This window comes from Neophocaena asiaeorientalis, unplaced genomic scaffold (assembly GCF_003031525.2).
Source record: "Neophocaena asiaeorientalis asiaeorientalis breed wild unplaced genomic scaffold, Neophocaena_asiaeorientalis_V1.1 scaffold134, whole genome shotgun sequence".
NCBI lineage: Eukaryota > Metazoa > Chordata > Mammalia > Artiodactyla > Phocoenidae > Neophocaena > Neophocaena asiaeorientalis.
Window position 1 is genome coordinate 13626612 of NW_020185339.1, and position 18590 is coordinate 13645201.

An 18590-nucleotide genomic window follows, 5' to 3' on the forward strand; every position below is an offset into this window, starting at 1 on the left:
TAAGAAGCCAGGAATGCTGGGTCTAAAGGAGCTGGCCATTGGGATCTACTGCTGGTGGGCCCGTTGGAAAAGTGCAGACGGACGTGTTTCCCAGGTCTAAGGCACGCAGGCTTGACACCTGTGCACAAGCTCTGGGACCGCTGAGTCCCACAGCCTCCTGCGGGACCCGGCTCACCCTCACACAGCAGGTGGCCGCACTTTGGACCCCCACACCGAGATCTCTGCAGTGGGAAATTCTAGTGTGACAGACTTCGGCATTAAACACCTGCCTATCGGTCCTGGGATGCCTCCTGTGCCCCCCTCCTCCCCATATCCAACTGGGCCCTGAAGCTCAGGGCCTCAGATGGAATTTAGAAGAGGCAGCCCTGTCCCACGGCTGCTTCCAGGCAGAGCAGAGCGCTCGCTCTCATCACCGTAGCTGCAGGACCCCGGGGATGCCCGATTCCTTTCTGCACCCCTGAACCCCTTCTTGACAAGTTCCTCCATTCATGAACAAGCCCAGGAATTCCTAGCCCACTACACGGGAAATGGCAGCGAAGCTTCTTGGGGTCATGTGGCTGACTTGGGGGGTTTGGGGATCATTGCATCTGTCCAAGTGGGTTCGCAGCTTTGCAACTACAGAATCAGACAGACTAGGCATTCACGTGGGCTGGCCAGACTGCTCAACTCAGTGCAGAAGCCACAGTGAATGCTGGACCATTTGCCGTGACGGGAGGGCATGTGTGTGAATCTTGGGCCCCATAGACAGGGTTTGTGGAGAGCAGAGGGGTTTCGTCCATGTCTCTCTGTTGCTGTTCCACCCACCCTACTTTTTCAGCCTAGTCAACTTAGCAGACAGATCTATGAACCACAATCATCTCCAGATTCCACAACTTTGGGGCAAAGCCACTAAGGATTGCCTGTAGTCTGTGTTTTTTTTGTTTTATTTTTTGTTTTTAATTGACCTATTTTTCCATATATATATATATATATATATATATATATATATATATTCAGTACAATTTATTGAAAATACCTTCAACTCCTTTCCCCCCATGATGTCCATACGTTTTTTCTCTACTTCTGTGTCTCAATTTCTGCTCTGCAAACTGGTTCATCTGTACCATTTTCTAGGTTCCACATATAGGCGTTAATGTATGACATTTGTTTTTCTCTTTCTGATTTACTTCGTTCTGTACGACAGTCTCTAGATGCATCCACGTCTCTACAAATGACTCAATTTCATTCCTTTTTATGGCTGAGTAATATTCCATTGTATACATGTGCCACATCTTCTTTATCCATTCGTCTGTCGATGGGCATTTAGGTTGCTTCCATGACTTGGGTATTGTAAATAGTGCTGCAGTGAACATTGGGATGCATGTGTCTTTTTGAATTATGGTTTCCTCTGTGTATATGCCCAGTAGTGGGATTGCTGGGTCATATGCTAATTCTATTTTTATTTTTTTAAGGAACCTCCATACTGTTCTCCATAGTGGCTGTATCAATTTACATTCCCACCAAGACTACAAGAGGGCTCCCTTTTCTCCACACCCTCTTCTGCTTTTGTTGTTTGTAGATTTTCTGATGATGCCCATTCTAACTGGTGTGAGGTGATATCTCACTGTATTTTTTTTTTTCGGCTGTGTTGGGTCTTCGTTGCTGTGTGCAGGCTTTCTCTAGTTGCATCGAGCAAGGGCTACTCTTTGTTGCGGTGCGCAGGCTTCTCTGGCTTCTCTTGTTGCAGAGCACGGGCTCTAGGCACGCAGTCTTCAGTAGTTGTGGCATGTGGGCTTCAGTAGTTGTGGCTCATGGGCTCTAGAGCGCAAGCTCAGTAGTTGTGGCACACGGGCTTAATTGCTCTGTGGCATGTGGGATCTTCCCGGACCAGGGATTGAACCTGTGTCCCCTGCATTGGCAGGCAGATTCTTATCCACTGCCACCAGGGAAGCCCCTCATTGTAGTTTTGATTTGCATTTCTCTAATAATTAGTGATGTTGAGCAGCTTTTCATGTGCTTCTTGGCCATCTGTATGTCTTCTTTGGAGAAATGTCTATTTAGGTCTTCTGCCCATTTTTGGATTGGGTTGTTTGTTTTTTTAATATTGAGCTGCATGAGCTGTTTATGTATTTTGGAGATTAATACTTTGTCCGATGATTCGTTTACAAATATTTTCTCCCATTCTGAGGGTTGTCTTTTCGTCTTGTTTATGGTTTCCTTTGCTGTGCAAAAGCTTTGAAGTTTCATTAGGTCCCATTTGTTTATTTTTGTTTTTATTTCCGTTACTCTAGGAGATGGATCAAAAAAGATCTTGCTGTGATTTATGTCAAAGAGTGTTCTTCCTATGTTTTCCTCTAAGATTTATAGTGCCCAGTCTTACATTTAGATCTCTAACCCATTTTGAGTTTATTTTTGTGTATGGTGTTAGGGAGTGTTCTAATTTCATTCTTTTACATGTAGCTGTCCAGCTTTCCCAGCACCACTTATTGAAGAGACTGTATTTTCTCCATTCTACATCCTCGCCTCCTTTGTCATAGATTAGTTGACCATAGTTGCATGGGTTTATCTCTGGACTTTCTATTCTGTTCCATTGATCTATATTTCTGTTTTTGTGCCAGTACCATATTGTGTTGATTACTGTAGCTTTGTAGTATAGTCTGAAGTCAGGGAGTCGGATTCCTCCAGCTCTATTGTTTCTTTCAAGACCCTCAGGGTCTTTTGCGTCTGCATACATATTTTAAGATTTTTTGTTGTAGTTGTGTAAAAAAATGCCATTGGTAATTTGATAGGGATTGCATTGAATCTGTAGATTACTTTGGGTAGTATAGTCATTTTCATAACATTGATTCTTCCAATCCAAGAACATGGTCTGTCTCTCCATGTGCTGGTATCATCTTTAATTTCTTTCATCAGTGTCTTATAGTTTTCTGCATACAGGTTTTTTGTCTCCCTTGGTAGGTTTATTCCTAGGTATTTTATTATTTTTGTTGTAGTGGTAAGTGGGAGTGTTTCCTTAATTTCTCTTTCAGATTTTTCATCATTAGTATATAGGAATGCAAGGGATTTCTGTGCATTAATTTTGTATCCTGCAACTTTACCAAATTCATTGATTAGCTCTAGTAGTTTTCTGGTGGCATCCTTAGGATTCCCTATGTATAGTATCATGTCATCTGCAAACAGTGACAGTTTTACTTCTTCTTTTCCAATTTGCATTCCTTTTATTTCTTTTTCTTCTCTGATTGCCATGGCTAAGACTTCCAAAACTATGTTGAATAATAGTGGTGAGAGTGGACATCCTTGTCTTGTTCCTGATCTTAGAGGAAATGCTTTCAGTTTTTCACCATTGAGAATGATGTTTGCTGTGGGTTTGTCATATATGGCCTTTATTATGTTGAAGTAGATTCCCTCTGTGCCATGATTTCTAATCTCATAGTATTGTGGTCAGAAAAGATGCTTGATATGATTTCAGTTTTCTTAAATTTACTGAGGCTTGATTTGTGACCCAAGATGTGATCTATCCTGGAGAATGTTCTGTGTGCATTTGAGAAGAAAGTATAATCTGCTGGTGTTGGATGGAATGTTCTATAAATATCAATTAAATCTGCCTGGTCTATTGTGTCATTTAATCCTTGTGTTTCCTTATTAATGTTCTCTTTGGATGATCTGTCCATTGGTGTAAGTGAGGTGTTAAAGTCCCCCACTATTATTTTGTTACTGTTGATTTCCTCTTTTATAACTGTTAGCAGTTGCCTTATGTATTGAGGTGCTCCTATGTTGGGGGCATATATATTTAAATTGTTATATTTATGCAATTTAAATTGCATATATACTTATATGTTAGATTGTTGATCCCTTGATCATTATGTATTGTCCTTCCTTGTCTCTTGTAACATTCTTTATTTTAAAGTCTATTTTATCTGATATGAGTATTGCTACTCCAGCTTTCTTTTGATTTCTATTTGCATGGAATATCTTTTTCCATCCCCTCACTTTCAGTATGTATGTGTCCCTAGGTCTGAAGTGGGTCTCTTGTAGACAGCATAGAGATGGGTCTTGTTTTTGTATCCATTCAGCAAGCCTGTGTCTTTTGGTTGGAGCATTTAATCCATTCACGTTTAAGGTAATTATTGGTATGTATGTTCCTATGACCATTTTCTTAATTGTTTTGGGTTTGTTTTTGTACCTCCTTTTCTTCTCGTGTTTCCCACTTAGAGAAGTTCCTTTAGCATTTCTTGTAGAGCTGGTTTGGTGGTGCTGAATTCTTTTAGCTTTTGCTTGTTTGTAAAGTTTTTGATTTCTCCATTGAATCTGAACGAGATCCTTGCTGGGTAGAGTAATCTTGGTTGTAGCTTCTTCCTTTCATCACTTTAAGTATATCATGCCATTCCCTCTTGGCTTGTAGAGTTTCTGCTGAGAAATCAGCTGTTAACTTTAAGGGAGTTCCCTTGTATGTTATTTGTCATCTTTCCCTTGCTGCTTTCAATAATTTTTCTTTGTCTTTAATTTTTGCCAGTTTGATTACTATGTGTCTCGGTGTGTTTCTCCTTGGGTTTATCCTGTTTGGGACTCTGCACTTCCTGCACTTGGGTGGCTATTTCCTTTCCCATGTTAGGGAAGTATTTGACTGTAATCTCTTCAAATATTTTCTTGGGTCCTTTCTCTCTCTCTCTTCTCTTTCTGGGACCCCTATAACGTGAATGTTGTTGCGTTTAATATTGTCCCTGAGGTCTCTTAGACTGTCTTCGTTTCTTTTCATTCTTTTTTCTTTATTCTGTTCCGCAGCAGTGAATTCCACCATTCTGTCTTCCAGGTCACTTATCCGTTCTTCTGCCTCAGTTATTCTGCTATTGATTCCTTCTGGTGTTTTTTTTTTCATTTCAGTTATTGTATTTTTCATCTCTGTTTGTTTGTTCTTTAATTCTTCTAGATCTTTGTTAAACATTTCTTGCATCTTCTCGATCTTTGCCTCCATTTTTTTTCCGAGGTGCTGGATCATCTTCACTGTCATTATTCTGAATTCTTTTTCTGGAAGATTGCCTATCTCCACTTCATTTAGTTGTTTTTCTGGGGTTTTATCTTTTTCCTTTATCTGGTCCATAGCCCTCTGCCTTTTCATCTTGTCTATCTTTCAGTGAATGTGGTTTTTGTTCCACACAGGCTGCAAGATTGTAGTTCTTGCTTCTGCTGTCTGCCCTGTGGTGGATGAGGCTATCTAAGAGGCTTGTGCAAGCTTCCTGATGGGCGGGACTGCCTTGCCTGTAGTTTTTGAATAGAGAGCAGTTCAGGGACAAACTGGTACATCAGTTGGCAAACCAATTTGAGATTTGCATACCAAAGGGAGCAGATGATAGCTTTAACTTCTCAAACCATACTCATAGGATCCTGTCAACCTCCTCCTTCCTTTTCCAATTCTCCCAAGGAGAGACAGAAAAAATCTCAACACCAGAAATGGGACATGGCAAGCTTGGGACACAGGTTCACATTTCTCTGATATTTTCCATCTCTTAGGTGACTGAAGCAGTGCTGCATAGTAGTTAAGAACAGAGCTGGCTCTGAATAGACTGTCCTGCACCATGCCTTGTTACTTTGGTTCTCAAACTTCAGCATGTGTGAAGATCCCCTGGAGAGCTTGTTAAGACACAAACTGCTGGTTCTCCCCCTGAGAGTCTCTGACTCAGCACCTAGGGGTGGCTCCTGAGAATGTGCATTTCTAACAAGTTCCCAGGTGACACTGATGATGGTGGTCCTGGGACTACACGTTGAGAGCCATGGCCTTATGAGCTTCCCTAAGATGGCATCCACCTGTGTGAAAGGATAATCTTTGTGCCTACCACTGTGGTTTCAGGGCTAAGTGGATATATGTAAAATGCTCTGAGCTGTGAGTCACTACCGTGCAAACACAGCCAAACTGGAGACTTTTGTCCCTGTTTGGTTTGCGTCTGTTTTGTTTTTGTCGTGAGCCACTTAGCAGGAACCTCTTCCTCCACCTCCAAGCCCAAGGACACATGACTTTGGAGACTGAGTGTTTAACCTGACTGCAGTCATTGCAATTTTTCAGCTCTTCTGGGACATTATTTGAAATAGGGCTTTGCGTGCTGTGTTCAGCTCTTTGTGTGTGTGGTAATGGGAGCATACCTAAGTGAGACTGAAGTTTTGGTGTCAGATCATTGGCTTCTTTTTAGAGAAGGCAGGAGGAATTCGCCAGCCTTACATCAGCCTTGCCAATGGAGTTGTTATTCCCACTATGTACGAGGTCACAAACTCATGCATTGAGAAAGCTCCCCCAAGGTTTGACTTAGGTCCAAGGGTAATTGTAAGGACACAAAGAGAAATATGGAAGTCTAGGAAATAACTGATCCATCTCCCTGGAGATCGGAGCCTGGTGGGTGGGATCATGAATACAACCAGCCTCATCGACACTGCAGCTCTGCTCCTGGGACCGGGCCACCCACGCAGCATCTCCGCTTCTCTCTGGGCATGTCTCGCTGAAACTCTGGGAGTAGAGAGAGTCTGATGGGGTCGTTATGCCAACACTCAGTATGGACCATCCCTGTAGGGTAGCCCTCGATTCGGGTGTCTTGCTCTGGCTCAATCATCAAAGCCAGGTAGCAGCCTGGAACTTGCTCCAGGCACAAATTATGGCAGCGCCATGCTGAAAGAACTGCCGGGGAACTTTCCACCCAGGGTGGGGTTGGCCCTGGACTACCTAGTACTTTCAGGGAGATTGAGGCAGCCTGGCGTCATCAGAAGAACACAGATATTGGAATCAGACAGACCTGAGTTTGAATCCTGGTTCTTCCACTTAAATCAGTGAATTGTGGATATCACCCACCACACAGAGGTATTGGAAAGATCAAGTATTAAAAAGTGCGCAGCATACTGCCCAGCACAGTCTCTGAACTTAATAAATGATAAGATTTGGTATTTTACTTTTTAAAAACTGGAAAGACGGAAATGTGAGGGAAAAAGAAAAGTACTTGGCTTTATCATCCTATCACTTAGCCCCTTATTACCGACAATGTGCAGTTTTCAGTTCTTGTAGGGACTCACCCATTATTTCATTTAAGGCTTTATATGCTTTGGATCTGTTTTCTTCCATGGTATTTTTTTACTGAACAGTCTGTTTTATATGGTTGTAGTTAAATAATTATGCATTCTGATTTCTTTCACATGATAAAGTAGTTTTACATTATAAATTCTGGACGTAATTTGAGTGGACATGCTGTAATTTACATAAAATTACTTAGAGTTGGACACCTAACGATGGAACATTGGTTGAATAAATGGTGCTGCATTTGTGTAATAAAATACTAAGCAGCCATTTATAAAGATGTAGTCAAAGTCTATTTGTTAATATAGAAACATGTTCATGATTATATGGAAAATGAGATGATTTTACCTCAAGATCCACTGCCTCCCAAATCTATCTGGATATTCACTGCCTCAAGATCAGCACCTTTCAAACTTCAATGGGCCTCAGAATCACCAAGGGAGCCTGTTAAGTGCAGGTTTGGGGCCCTCCCCCTAGACTTTGATTTAGGAGATGGGGATCAGGGATTGGTGCTTTTCCAAGGATCCCGGCAATTCTGATGTGGGAATGACACTCCCCCCATTTCTACCTGTTGAAGCTGTACTGCATTTACCAAGCTTCTCCTTCTACTTTCTCCTGAACGCCTGGAGCGTTGTTTCCTTGCCTTGTGGATCTCTGTGAAGCCTTCTGAATTGTAAGACTTTTCCTGGTCCTACAAGCAAACTCAGTTGGACACCATGTCACATCCCTGGGCTTTGTGTCAAGCTCTGAGTGGGTTCCTGGATATAGATACTGAAATCCTGGCATCCAGGTTTTGTTTACTTTGTAGTGAAGAGAAAGTGGCCGAGCATTTCAGAACTCTTGAGCACACCTGGTATTAGCAGGAACTTTGAGGAATAAAGGCAGCCTGTCGAACCTTGGCAGAGAAAAATCTTATTTAAATTACCCGCACCTTGGCAATCAAGCTGTGAAAAGTCAGTAGTTTGTCCTTTGTGCATTTACTCTGGTCTAAGCCAGAGATCAGTGTTCGTTGGAGAGGCTGGTTAAAAAACTTCAAGAGTCTTGTCATTCCTGGTGAATATCTCCAGGTTTTCATTCTCAGACTTTGTGCCATGGAGGTTATTCAAGGGAAGTTTCTCATCTTGCGGTTTACTTAGGGGCCATTCGAGCCAAAATTGAGATTGAGTTACCACCCAAGTTCTTCTTCACTTAGGTTTTATTTTGATTTCCCTCCTTCCTTAAACCAAATAATATTGGATACGCATGTCGAGTCAGGTTTTTCTTGTCTTACACTATCCTTTATATTACAGGTCAGCTGTTGCAAATGCAGAGTTAGAAATGTAACAACTAGTAAACATTATGTTGAGATGATGCTGAATTTTTTCCTTTGTTTGTGAGGGAACTAGGCCATAGTCTGTATAAATCTGTGGTTATTCTAAGTTTAAAAGCTACAGAAAAGAATTCCCCAGAAGGAAACTAAAGAGCCAGGATTAATAGAAAAAAAGCTCAGAAAAACCTCTCCCTTGCTTCACGTGAAAATATTAACTTGGTAGATTTGAAGCCCTAGGTGACCTGAGAATTGGTACTATTGGGGGATGAAAGGTTCTGGTTGATGACAGCAGTTCTGGCGGGAAATCACTGGATGGATTGTACTTGTCCACGTGACTCACTCAGAGTCGTTCTTCAGAACTCGGTTTAGAAGTCAGCTCTAAAACCCTGCATCTGTAAAGCTTTATGTGATCCCACTCCTTGGAAAAAGTTCCTCGTTTATTCTACAGCCACAGCAGTACCTTATACACACTCTAAGGTCGTATATGTCACAGTCTAGTGTAATGATGTTTGCACGCTGCTGTTCTCCACTAGACCAGAAACTCACTGGGCATAGAGTGTGACTTATTTGTAGGGTCTAATCTCCTGGTTAAATGCCTGGATATAGTGGTACTAAATAAATGGATGTGTGAATGAATGATGTGAGCGTGCTGCACTGAACAGGTGGCACCAATCAGATAGACTGCCTTTTGGGGGTGTTTTCTGACAATTTCTGCAGTTACTAAATTTAAAGCATCACCCTGTCAAGACGAATTTCCCTGTAATTGTTAGAATAAATTAAGAATAAATGGTGAGGGCTTTCCTGGTGACGCAGTGGTTGAGAATCCACCTGCCAATGCAGGGGACACAGGTTCGAGCCCTGGTCCAAGCAGATCCCACATGCCACAGAGCAACAAAGCCCATGCGCCACAACTCCTGAGCCCGCGTGCCACAACTGCTGAGGCCTGTGCGCACAGAGCCCGTGCTCTGCAGAGGGAGGGGCCACCGCAGTGAGAGGCCCGCGCGCCACAGCGAGGGGTAGCCGCCACTCACCGCAGCTGGGAAAAAGCCCGCGTGTGGCGGCAAAAACCCAACACAGCCAAAAATAAAATAAATTTATTTTAAAAAACCAACAAAAACCATTCTTAAAAAACAATAAATGATGAAAAAGACAAGTCCAGTATCTGCTTCTCCCTGGATTCCTTATGGCAACTGGGTATTCCCCAGCCCATTGGACCACCCCCCCCACCCCCAGGTTGAAGGAGCTACACCTGAAATTCTGCAGAAATCTGCTCAATGTTAGCCCATGAGCTGCTGTTAAATTCCTTTCCTGGGTACTTGAATTCCACAGAAGGCTTAGCTGTCACAGATATGTGAACTTTGTATCTAGGTGCTAGATATCAAATATTTACCCAATCTCTAATTTTAAAGTGTTTGTATTAAAAGAGCCAGATGATTTTAGAATCGAAAGAAACCTCTTCATTTTACGGATTAGGACACCAACCTTCTTGTGAGACAGGTAGTTTTCGTTAGTGGCAGAAGCCCTAGAGTTGAGTCACATAGGCCAGGATTCAGGTCTTGGCTGTGGGGCTCAAATCACAGCCTCTTACTGGCTGTGTGATCGTAAGCAGTTTATTTATTTAGTTATTTATTGAAGGTCAGTGTTTTCATTTGTAAAGTCCGGTTAAAAATCCATCTCCCTGGGTCAGGACAAGGGATTGCCTCAGGTAACGTGAACCAGAGATGCAATGGTAACATCTGCCCAGAGCAGATGTTCAACAATCTTGAGTCTCTGTCCTCCCTTGCCCAAATCACACCATTTATGGCAGAGTTAGGACTTAGAAGTTTCCCTTGAGGCATTGTTAGGATGGCTTGTGCTTCCCGGCTTACGTGGCAGGACTCATGCCCATCAAGGACACTCATTGCTGAGGGGCTGTGTTATATGAGCACTTGAATATGACAAGACTCAGGATTTACTGTAAAAACAATCTCCCTTCTGAGTTACATATTTTCTTGCTGTTGCTTTCTTCACTTTCCTTGCACTGAGAGTTACGGCACCCTCCCCATCAACTATCAGTAATAATTTTGTGTAATTGTGTGAATTAGCAAGATCACTTCTATAAAACACCAGAAACTCAGAGCAAACTATATAAACATTTTGGAAAAATAAGACCTACATAGCCTAATAAGTCTTTGATTTTAAAAAGTCGCATTCTAGAATAAGAACTTAAATATTTGTGCTAAATTGAAAGGGTTTTGGAAACTGAAAGTGTTTTAAGCAAGGAAGCATTAGTCACATGAACTGAGGTGGTTGTGAAACATTCGTCAGGTGGGAGAAGCAGCATCATTTGTTCACTGTTCTCATTCTCCCAGAGTTCCTTCATCATTTCAAAAGACAACTCATTTTTCTATACTCTTCTTCCCTGTAAAGGCAGAAACCTGTGGGTTCTTATTGTGGGACGCTTTCCAAAGGAGCACAGAATCGGGATTCCAGAATTCAAATACGTGGCAAATATGCATGGAGATGAGGTATGTATATGGCTTGCATGTCTGACATGTCACCAGAGAAGCTTCCCGTCGGGTCTCTTGTGCTCTGTCTAAATGCAAAGGAAGCAGCAGACACTGTAGCAAAGAATCTGGAAAGGTCTTCCGGTGAGGCCTTCTGAGAGGATTGAAGGAACCAGGTTCCAAAGACCAGCACAGCCATCTGGTTGTTTACCCAGTGCCCTGTGCAGGTAACTGGAACTTTTTTTGTTTGGGGTCTGGAAGAACAACAGTGCCCCAGCTCTGGACTGCCAGCAAGTCCCCGAACTCCTGCCTGTGTTGGTTTTCCCCATCTCCTGCTCAGCATCGAGGTGACCCAGCAGAGGAGCAATATTCTATTTGAACTAAAACAATCAGATCCCAGCTAGCTATCCAGACTCCTAGGAGCTGGCGTTTTGAATGCTTTTGTCACTTTCTCTTAATCTAACACTTAGCGTTTCCAATGCTTAAGTTTAGAGCAGCGGTCCCCAACCTTTCTGGCACCAGGGACCGGTTTCATGGAAGACAGTTATTCCACAGGCCGGAAGGAGGCGGGGGATGGTTTCGGGATGATTCAAGCGCATCACATTTACTGGGCACTTTATTTCTATCATTATTACATTGTAACATATAATGAACTAATTACACAACTCACCATAATGCTGACAGGAGGCGGAGCTCAGGCGGTAATGCGAGCGATGGGCAGCGGCTGTAAATACAGATGAAGATTTGCTCGCTTGCCCGCCGCTCACCTCCTGCTGTGCGGCCCGGCTCCTAACAGGCTGCGGACCGGTGCCAGTCCTCGGCCCAGGGTTGGGGGATCCCTGGTTTAGACCATCAAGCTTAGGGCTCTGTCATCCCCATCATTCAACAAACCCTTAAATTCCATCATGATGTCTTGCCTCTTTTCCAACTTACTGGGGATCAACTCTCTTTTTATTTTGTTTTGTTTATGTTATTTATTTTATATTTTGCAAAATACCCTTTACCACACCTGCCTGCCCAGCCATTCTTGCCAGGCGTTTGAAGATGCTCCTCTCCATTTCTCACCTTTCTTCCTCAGAGTATTTTGAGAATATGACAACTGCAGGGTCTTCTGTTTCCCAGAACCCCACACAACTGGGCAATACAGTGGGAGGGAAAGATAGTGCCTAGTCTTGACAGTAAAGAAAATTGACGTAGGAATATCAAACACACTTAACTTTAAGGAATGTCAAAGAACAGGAATATTCCTATAAGTATAACCTGCTGACTTGCTACGACACTTCCAGGTCTGCAGTAGCGTGGGTGGCATGCACTGCTCGAACGCTGGGCTTCCTGTCCCGGCTTAACCCTCCCCAACCCCAAGCTTTCTAGGAACAGGCTCCACCCCGCGTGACACACACACATTCTGCCCTTCCTAGGCACGCTGCTCAACCCGCCCTGGTCCTGCCGAGCCAGGGGACTTCTTGTCACTGGAGCTCAGATGCAAACACTTGCCTTTGAGAGAGTGGTTGGTCTTTGAACCTGATTTGGGGGTGGATGGAAATTACTTTTTTAAGCATAATGGGCTTTGCTCGAAAAGGCTTGATATTGCTGGGAGTCTGATCATAGTTGTTTTTAACAAAACAACTATTCATGACAGACAGCAGCCCAGACTTCCTTTCTCTTTTGCTATCTAGTCAATTGATCGAGGTCCTGTGGGATCCATTTTTAATGAGACATTGACTCCAGTAGTTTATTTATTGAATTCCTGGCGTTTCAGAGGTTGCAGCCTGATGCTTAGAAGTTAATCCTCTCAGTTGAAACTTCCAAAGAAAAGCAAGAGTCCTTCCTCTCACTCACCCCTGAATTCACTTGTACTTTCCCAAATCTCTGACATCTTGCCTTCCATGTAGTTAATGTATCCCATCAAATCGGGCTCTCTCATTCACTGTGATTCTTTGAGGAATGCTAAGGAATGAGGTGACTCAGAGGGAAAAGTCCCAGTGTGTTTCGGGTGTGGGATCCTGAAGTCCTGCTATCCCCTGTGTGTCCCAGCTGGTAGCAGTATCTGGCGGCTCTGGGGGCCATTGAGAAACTTATTATCCCGAATTTAGATCTTGTATGTTCTGTCCTCCCGGAGCCACTAGGAGCTGGGGAAAGTGATGGCGTAACCCAGGAGCCAAAGGGTCACTTGGATTAGAAGGTTTAATCACCCTACTCATCCTTCTTCTCTTAGACCTTTTGGAATTGAAAGAGCATTTTCAAGAACCCACTATTAAAAAGCAACATAGATAACATTTGGGGGCATCTTAACATTCTTTGGTTGGATTCCTTGCTATTCTGGCACAAACTTTGAATGCTGATCTCAGGGTCCATGGATCTTCTAGGAGTTTGTGGATCTCACGTGAAGAAGCCCAGCAGGGGTCATATGTGTACCGAGTAGTGTGGTGGACAGGATTGACCATGGTATTTTTTAAATGTTTCCTCTGTTCCCTGGACCCCACCTCAGCACCAACAGGAAGACCCAGTTATGTTGACCACACACACCATTTTCCCCCCATGAATTTTCACCTACTTCGTGATGCCTTCTTTTAGAATTGGGTCTTTATTAAATTAAAAATAACCTGTTATTATTACAAAATCAACATACGTACATCTTAGAAGAAATACAAACAAAAAGAAAACATTGTGTACTGACCTTCTCCAAATTAGGACTGTCGATTCCTTATCATTTATCCTTCCGGATATTTTTGTGTGTGCATTTGCACCAAATGAGCAATGCTAATTTGCTCTTTGTAACATTTTTCAGTTAATACAAGCTACCCTTTCATGTCAGTAAATGTTTATCCTATCTTTACCTTATATCCCATGTTCTAGTTTCTCCAGTTGTCCTCAAAATGTCCCCCAAAGTGTCCGTTCAAAATTCTGTCCAAGATTATGCATCATATGTGGTTGACATATCCCTTGAATCTCCTTTAATCTAGCATATAAAGCATCTTTTCGTGACGCTAGACTTAAGCGAGAACGTTGATCCATTGTGTGTCCTGCAGAACGTCCCTCAGTTTGGATTGTTTCCTTCCTTATAATATCATCGATTTTGTGCCTCTCATCCCTCATGCCTCTTACTTCAAACTGGAAGTTAAATCTAAAGGTTTGTGGGATTCAGGTGAAACATTTTTGGCTACTGTGTATCTTCGGAATCGCGAAGGTGGGTGACTTTGGCTGGTGCTGAAGGTCCAGGCTGATTAGCCTGGCTACATCTGGAATGCATGAAGCACACTGAGGGGAGTAAAATCTACTTGAAACAGCCCATTTTCAGGTGAGAATTGTTACAAGAGAATGAAGTCAAACCTCCTCTGGTTTTGTATGATATGCCTCTTGTTCTCAGTCACCTTGTCATGAGCTCATGTCCTCACGATGCTGCATCGATCAGGCTGGCAAGTTCCCCTCCATACAGTACTCGCCGACAAGAAAAGAGTAACAGTAACCAACATTTACTGAGCATGGGCTACGCTAAGTGCTTTGTGGGCGGGCTTTCTTTTGCTCACTTCTGCAGAAGGCATGTTTGTTAGTGCGTTGACCAGGAAGGGAATGCAGGTTTCTGTTGGTCCTCTGGGCCTGCATCAGAGCCTGAGCAGTGAGCCTTTCCCAGCTATGGCTCTGCCTCCTTGACCCCCTCCACTGCCTTTGGAACGTTCTGTTTTGACTGTTTTCCTTTTTACATACAGATCTATGATCTATCTCAAATTAATTTTTGTTTGGATGGATTCCCAGTTGTTCCAGCCCCATTTGATTAGAAGATTTGGGCTTGTTCACCGTGTGAAAGCGTAGCAAACTCTTAGAGTAAGACTGGAGTGAGCATCTCCGTGTCACTTTTCTCTGTCCCTGTCTCATGCCTGCTGCCCGCCTCTCCTCCCTGATTGCTGGGGAGTCACACGGGGGAGCCGACGGAAAGAGCACCCGCCGCCCTTGTCACCTGCTGTTCATGCTTTTTCAGAGTGAGGGAGACATTTCTGAGCTTCTAACTTTTCTCATTTTAGTAAGACAAGCAGGTGTTTTCCTGGTTTATCCAGGTTCTTGTTTGTACACACATCAGCGTGTGGAATTGTAGAAGCCCCAGTCCCGGGTGTCATTCACACAGGCTCCTAATCGGCAGTGTGCGCACACCTGACATCCAATCCTTGTTATTCATTGCGAGGGATGAGACCAGAGGTCCCTGGGCGGGGCTCTCTGCCCTTCCCCTGCTCCACAAACATTCACATCGTTTGGGAGCGGGGTCTTTGTTCCCCTCGCCCTCCTCTGACACCTCATTCTGCTACTGGCTGGCTTTGTAGTAAACTATTACCTATAATCTAAAATCAGAGCTTTAATGAATGCTGGGACCATCCCCTGGAAATGGAAACATCTAGTACCCTCAGCCTAAATGTGGGTGCAGGAGAGAAGCCTGGAAAATCACTCCTTGCTCCTTCCTCGAGCCCTCCCTGTTCTATGTTTTGTGCCTATCTGCCATCCCATGTTTAAAAATTTTTGCAGGAAAGAAAATTTTATATCTGGGCAATCTCTAGATTGTTAAGACATCTCTAATCCCTGTCTAATGGAAATATCCAAGCAAAGCATGACTATGTGTTTAAAAGGTCAGGTGCCTGGAATTTTAAGCTAATCCAGGAGCAGGCAAAGTGCAGGTGAGAGGTTGGGTCCACAGGTTCCCTTGACTGCAGGGCCCATGGTCTTTAAGTATGGGGGGAGGTATTCAGTCTATGTCTGTTAAGCATAACTGAATTGCCAATTCTGATTCTTTTTTTTTTCTAGAGTTTTTTTTTTTAAGCTTCTGTTTCTTAAACATCAATGAATTATTTTTCCTATGATGGTTTATTTGGGTATAGAGTTCTGAAATACCCACATCACACTTAGAATTTCACATTTGGTGGCATTAATTTATAGTTTATTGGATTCCAGATACATAATGGAAAGGAAAAACATTGCAAAAATATGGATAATACTGATCATATTTTTCAACCCAAAAATAAAGGCTAAATGGTTTTTTGCACACCTTCTAGGTATAAGAGACATTTAGACAGTAGTTTGTATGTCTAAATGTCTATATTTAGAGGGTATTTTAATGTTCTACGTGAACAACAGGACATAATGTCCAGGATTGTGCCTATCCTGGAAGATCTTGGGCTGTGTAGTCAACATGCAATAGAGGTTCCAAACTTACTAAAACAAGACAAAACAAAGCTTGCCACTTCTCAAGTCCTTTATTCCACCACTATCTCAGATGATGACAAAATGTCCTCAGTTACACAGCATGGCTTTGGATAATTATTTCCTTTTGCATTTAGACCAAACTAATCCTTATTCCAGGCGAAGTGTCTAATTCCTTTTAAGCATGTATTAAGTTCCTCATATAATTATCCTCTTTCTCTCCATCTCCCTTTTTTGGTGAGGGTGGGCCGGGGGACCAGGGTGTCGAGTCCTTGGCATGATCAGAATTGCTGGCCCCCAGCCCTGTGAAGTGTGTTCAGTATTGAACGTCCTTGCAATGAACTAACTTGATCATTTGTATACCCCCTCTCACTGAGAACCTTAAGTCCTCATGTTTTCAGAAAGTTCCTCCTCAGAATAGTCATGACTTTGTAGTGGATTTGGCAACAGTAACCAACAGTCATTTATTGAGCACATGATATACCTGGAGCTGGGCGAGATACCAGGGCTACACAGGGGGCTGGTTAGGATCGCTGCCATCAAACCTTGGATGGTGGAGTTGAGGGGTGGGGGTGGGGGTCAGTCAGGGTCGGTCAGGCCATTGTAATATGTGTGAACACTGTCAGGAGAGCACAGGTGAGGAGAGTTAAAGGACCACCTAGGCAGGTCATGGAACCCAGACTTGGGGAGGCCACAGAAAAGTGTGCTAGATAATGTAATATTAGGCTAATATTTGAAGATGGAGGATTTAGCTAGGCATTAAGACAAATGAATTAAGTCTGTTACACACCATGTGGAGCCCCAGAAGCTGCATTACAGTGTAGCATTTCAAGACTCCACGATTAGGAGAGCTGAAGTGTTGGTACTACCCTCTAATTCACTCTCGCACAATACACTACCCAGTTGTGGATTGTTGCTTCAAAATTGTTTTCCAATTGTTCTTAGAAGTGCTAGAACGTTGATTTTTATCTGTCTAACAAATTCCCACTTGACTGAATTGAAGAAAAACTGATAGAGAATTTATTTTCTGCTTTCTGGGTTCTTGCCATCTTTTTTAACTTTTTATTTTATACCGGAGTATAGTTGATTAACGATATTGTGTTAGTTTCAGGTGTGCAGCAAAGTGATTCATATACATGTATCTATTCTTCTTCACTTTTCCCATTTAAGTTGTTACATAATATTGAGCAGCATTCCCTGTGCTATACAGTAGGTCCTTGTTGGTTACCTATTTTAAATGTAGACATGTGTACACGTCAATCCCAAACTCCCTGACTATCCCTTCCCCCACCCTCCCCCCCGGTAACCATAGGTTCCTCCTCTAAGTCTGTGAGTCTGTTTCTGTTTTGTAATAAGTTCATTTGTATCATTTTTTTTTAGATTCTGCATATAAGCGATATTATACAATATTTCTCTCTTTCTGACTTACTTCACTCAGTATGACAATCTCTAGGTCCATCCTGGGTTCCTGCCATTTTAATGACCGGATGAATTATCAGAGAAAGACTCTAGAAGCTGGTGTGCTCACCCAGCCTTTCAGGCTCTTCATTAGGGATTCTTTCATTAAGTCCACACTCTCACAAAAGGAGCTTAATGAAAGGCTGGTTAAGCTAACGGAAACAGTTTTGACCACATTCTTTTTTAAAATTTTAGTCTCTCTAAGGTTTCATATTCAAAGACTTAATTTTAAATGAAGGGAGGTCTATACATAAAACATGAATGAGTGTTTGAGACATTTATATTAAGGTTGAGAAGAATTAACTTGAATAATATGTGGCATAAATTTGCTGTTACAGAGACAGGAAAATATGGTCCAAGAAAACAAGAGGACTTTGTTTAACTCCCTCTGAAATTGCATCTGTTTACCTCACCATTTTTTTAAGTTATCTAACTCTTAATTGGTTCTTTATCATACTTCCAAGATTTTTCTTTCACCCTCTGCAGTTACGAACTTGTGGTTTGTTTTGGAATATGGAGACAAACAGAAAATACCTTGGTCACACATTCGTTACCTTGAAAGAACCATAATTTTATTGTTTTTGTAAAAATAACATAGGTTTTCTTTAATTTAAAAAGCAATACTAGAAAAATAAGAGGAAATAAAAACTATTCAGAATACTATCGCTCAGAAATCACCGTCATTAGTATTTGCCAGATGGTATTCTAGACATCTGTTATTTCTACAGTAATAGAATGAGAGGAATCAAAAGGATATAAAATGAAATGTGTGTCATATTATACGTGTTATCTTTAAATAAGAAGTATGAGATTTAACTTTACTTGAATTTAACAGAATAGAACTGAAGTGAAATGAAAATAATTGGTGAACTTGGTATTTTCTCAAAATAATAAATTATCGGAAGATTCTTCTAAAGTCAAAAAATTAGGAAAAACTTTGGGCTTCCCTGGTGGCGCAATGGTTGAGAATCTGCCTGCTAATGCAGGGGACACGGGTTTGAGCCCTGGTCTGGGAAGATCCCACATGCCGCGGATTAACTAGGCCCGTGAGCCACAACTACTGAACCTGCGCGGCTGGAGCCTGTGCTCCGCAACGAGAGGCCGCGATAGTGAGAGGCCCGCG

General features: G+C 42.5%; 1 protein-coding gene across 1 annotated transcript in view; it reads left to right on the forward strand.

Annotated features, from left to right (window-relative positions):
* The window catches only part of CPM (carboxypeptidase M), an 85483-nt gene that overhangs the window by 30427 nt on the left and 36466 nt on the right, over positions 1 to 18590 (forward strand). Inside the window, exon 3 of the mRNA XM_024736371.1 lies at positions 10749 to 10846. Coding sequence (XP_024592139.1) covers positions 10749 to 10846 — 98 coding nt within the window. The remainder of the gene's footprint in view (positions 1 to 10748; positions 10847 to 18590) is intronic.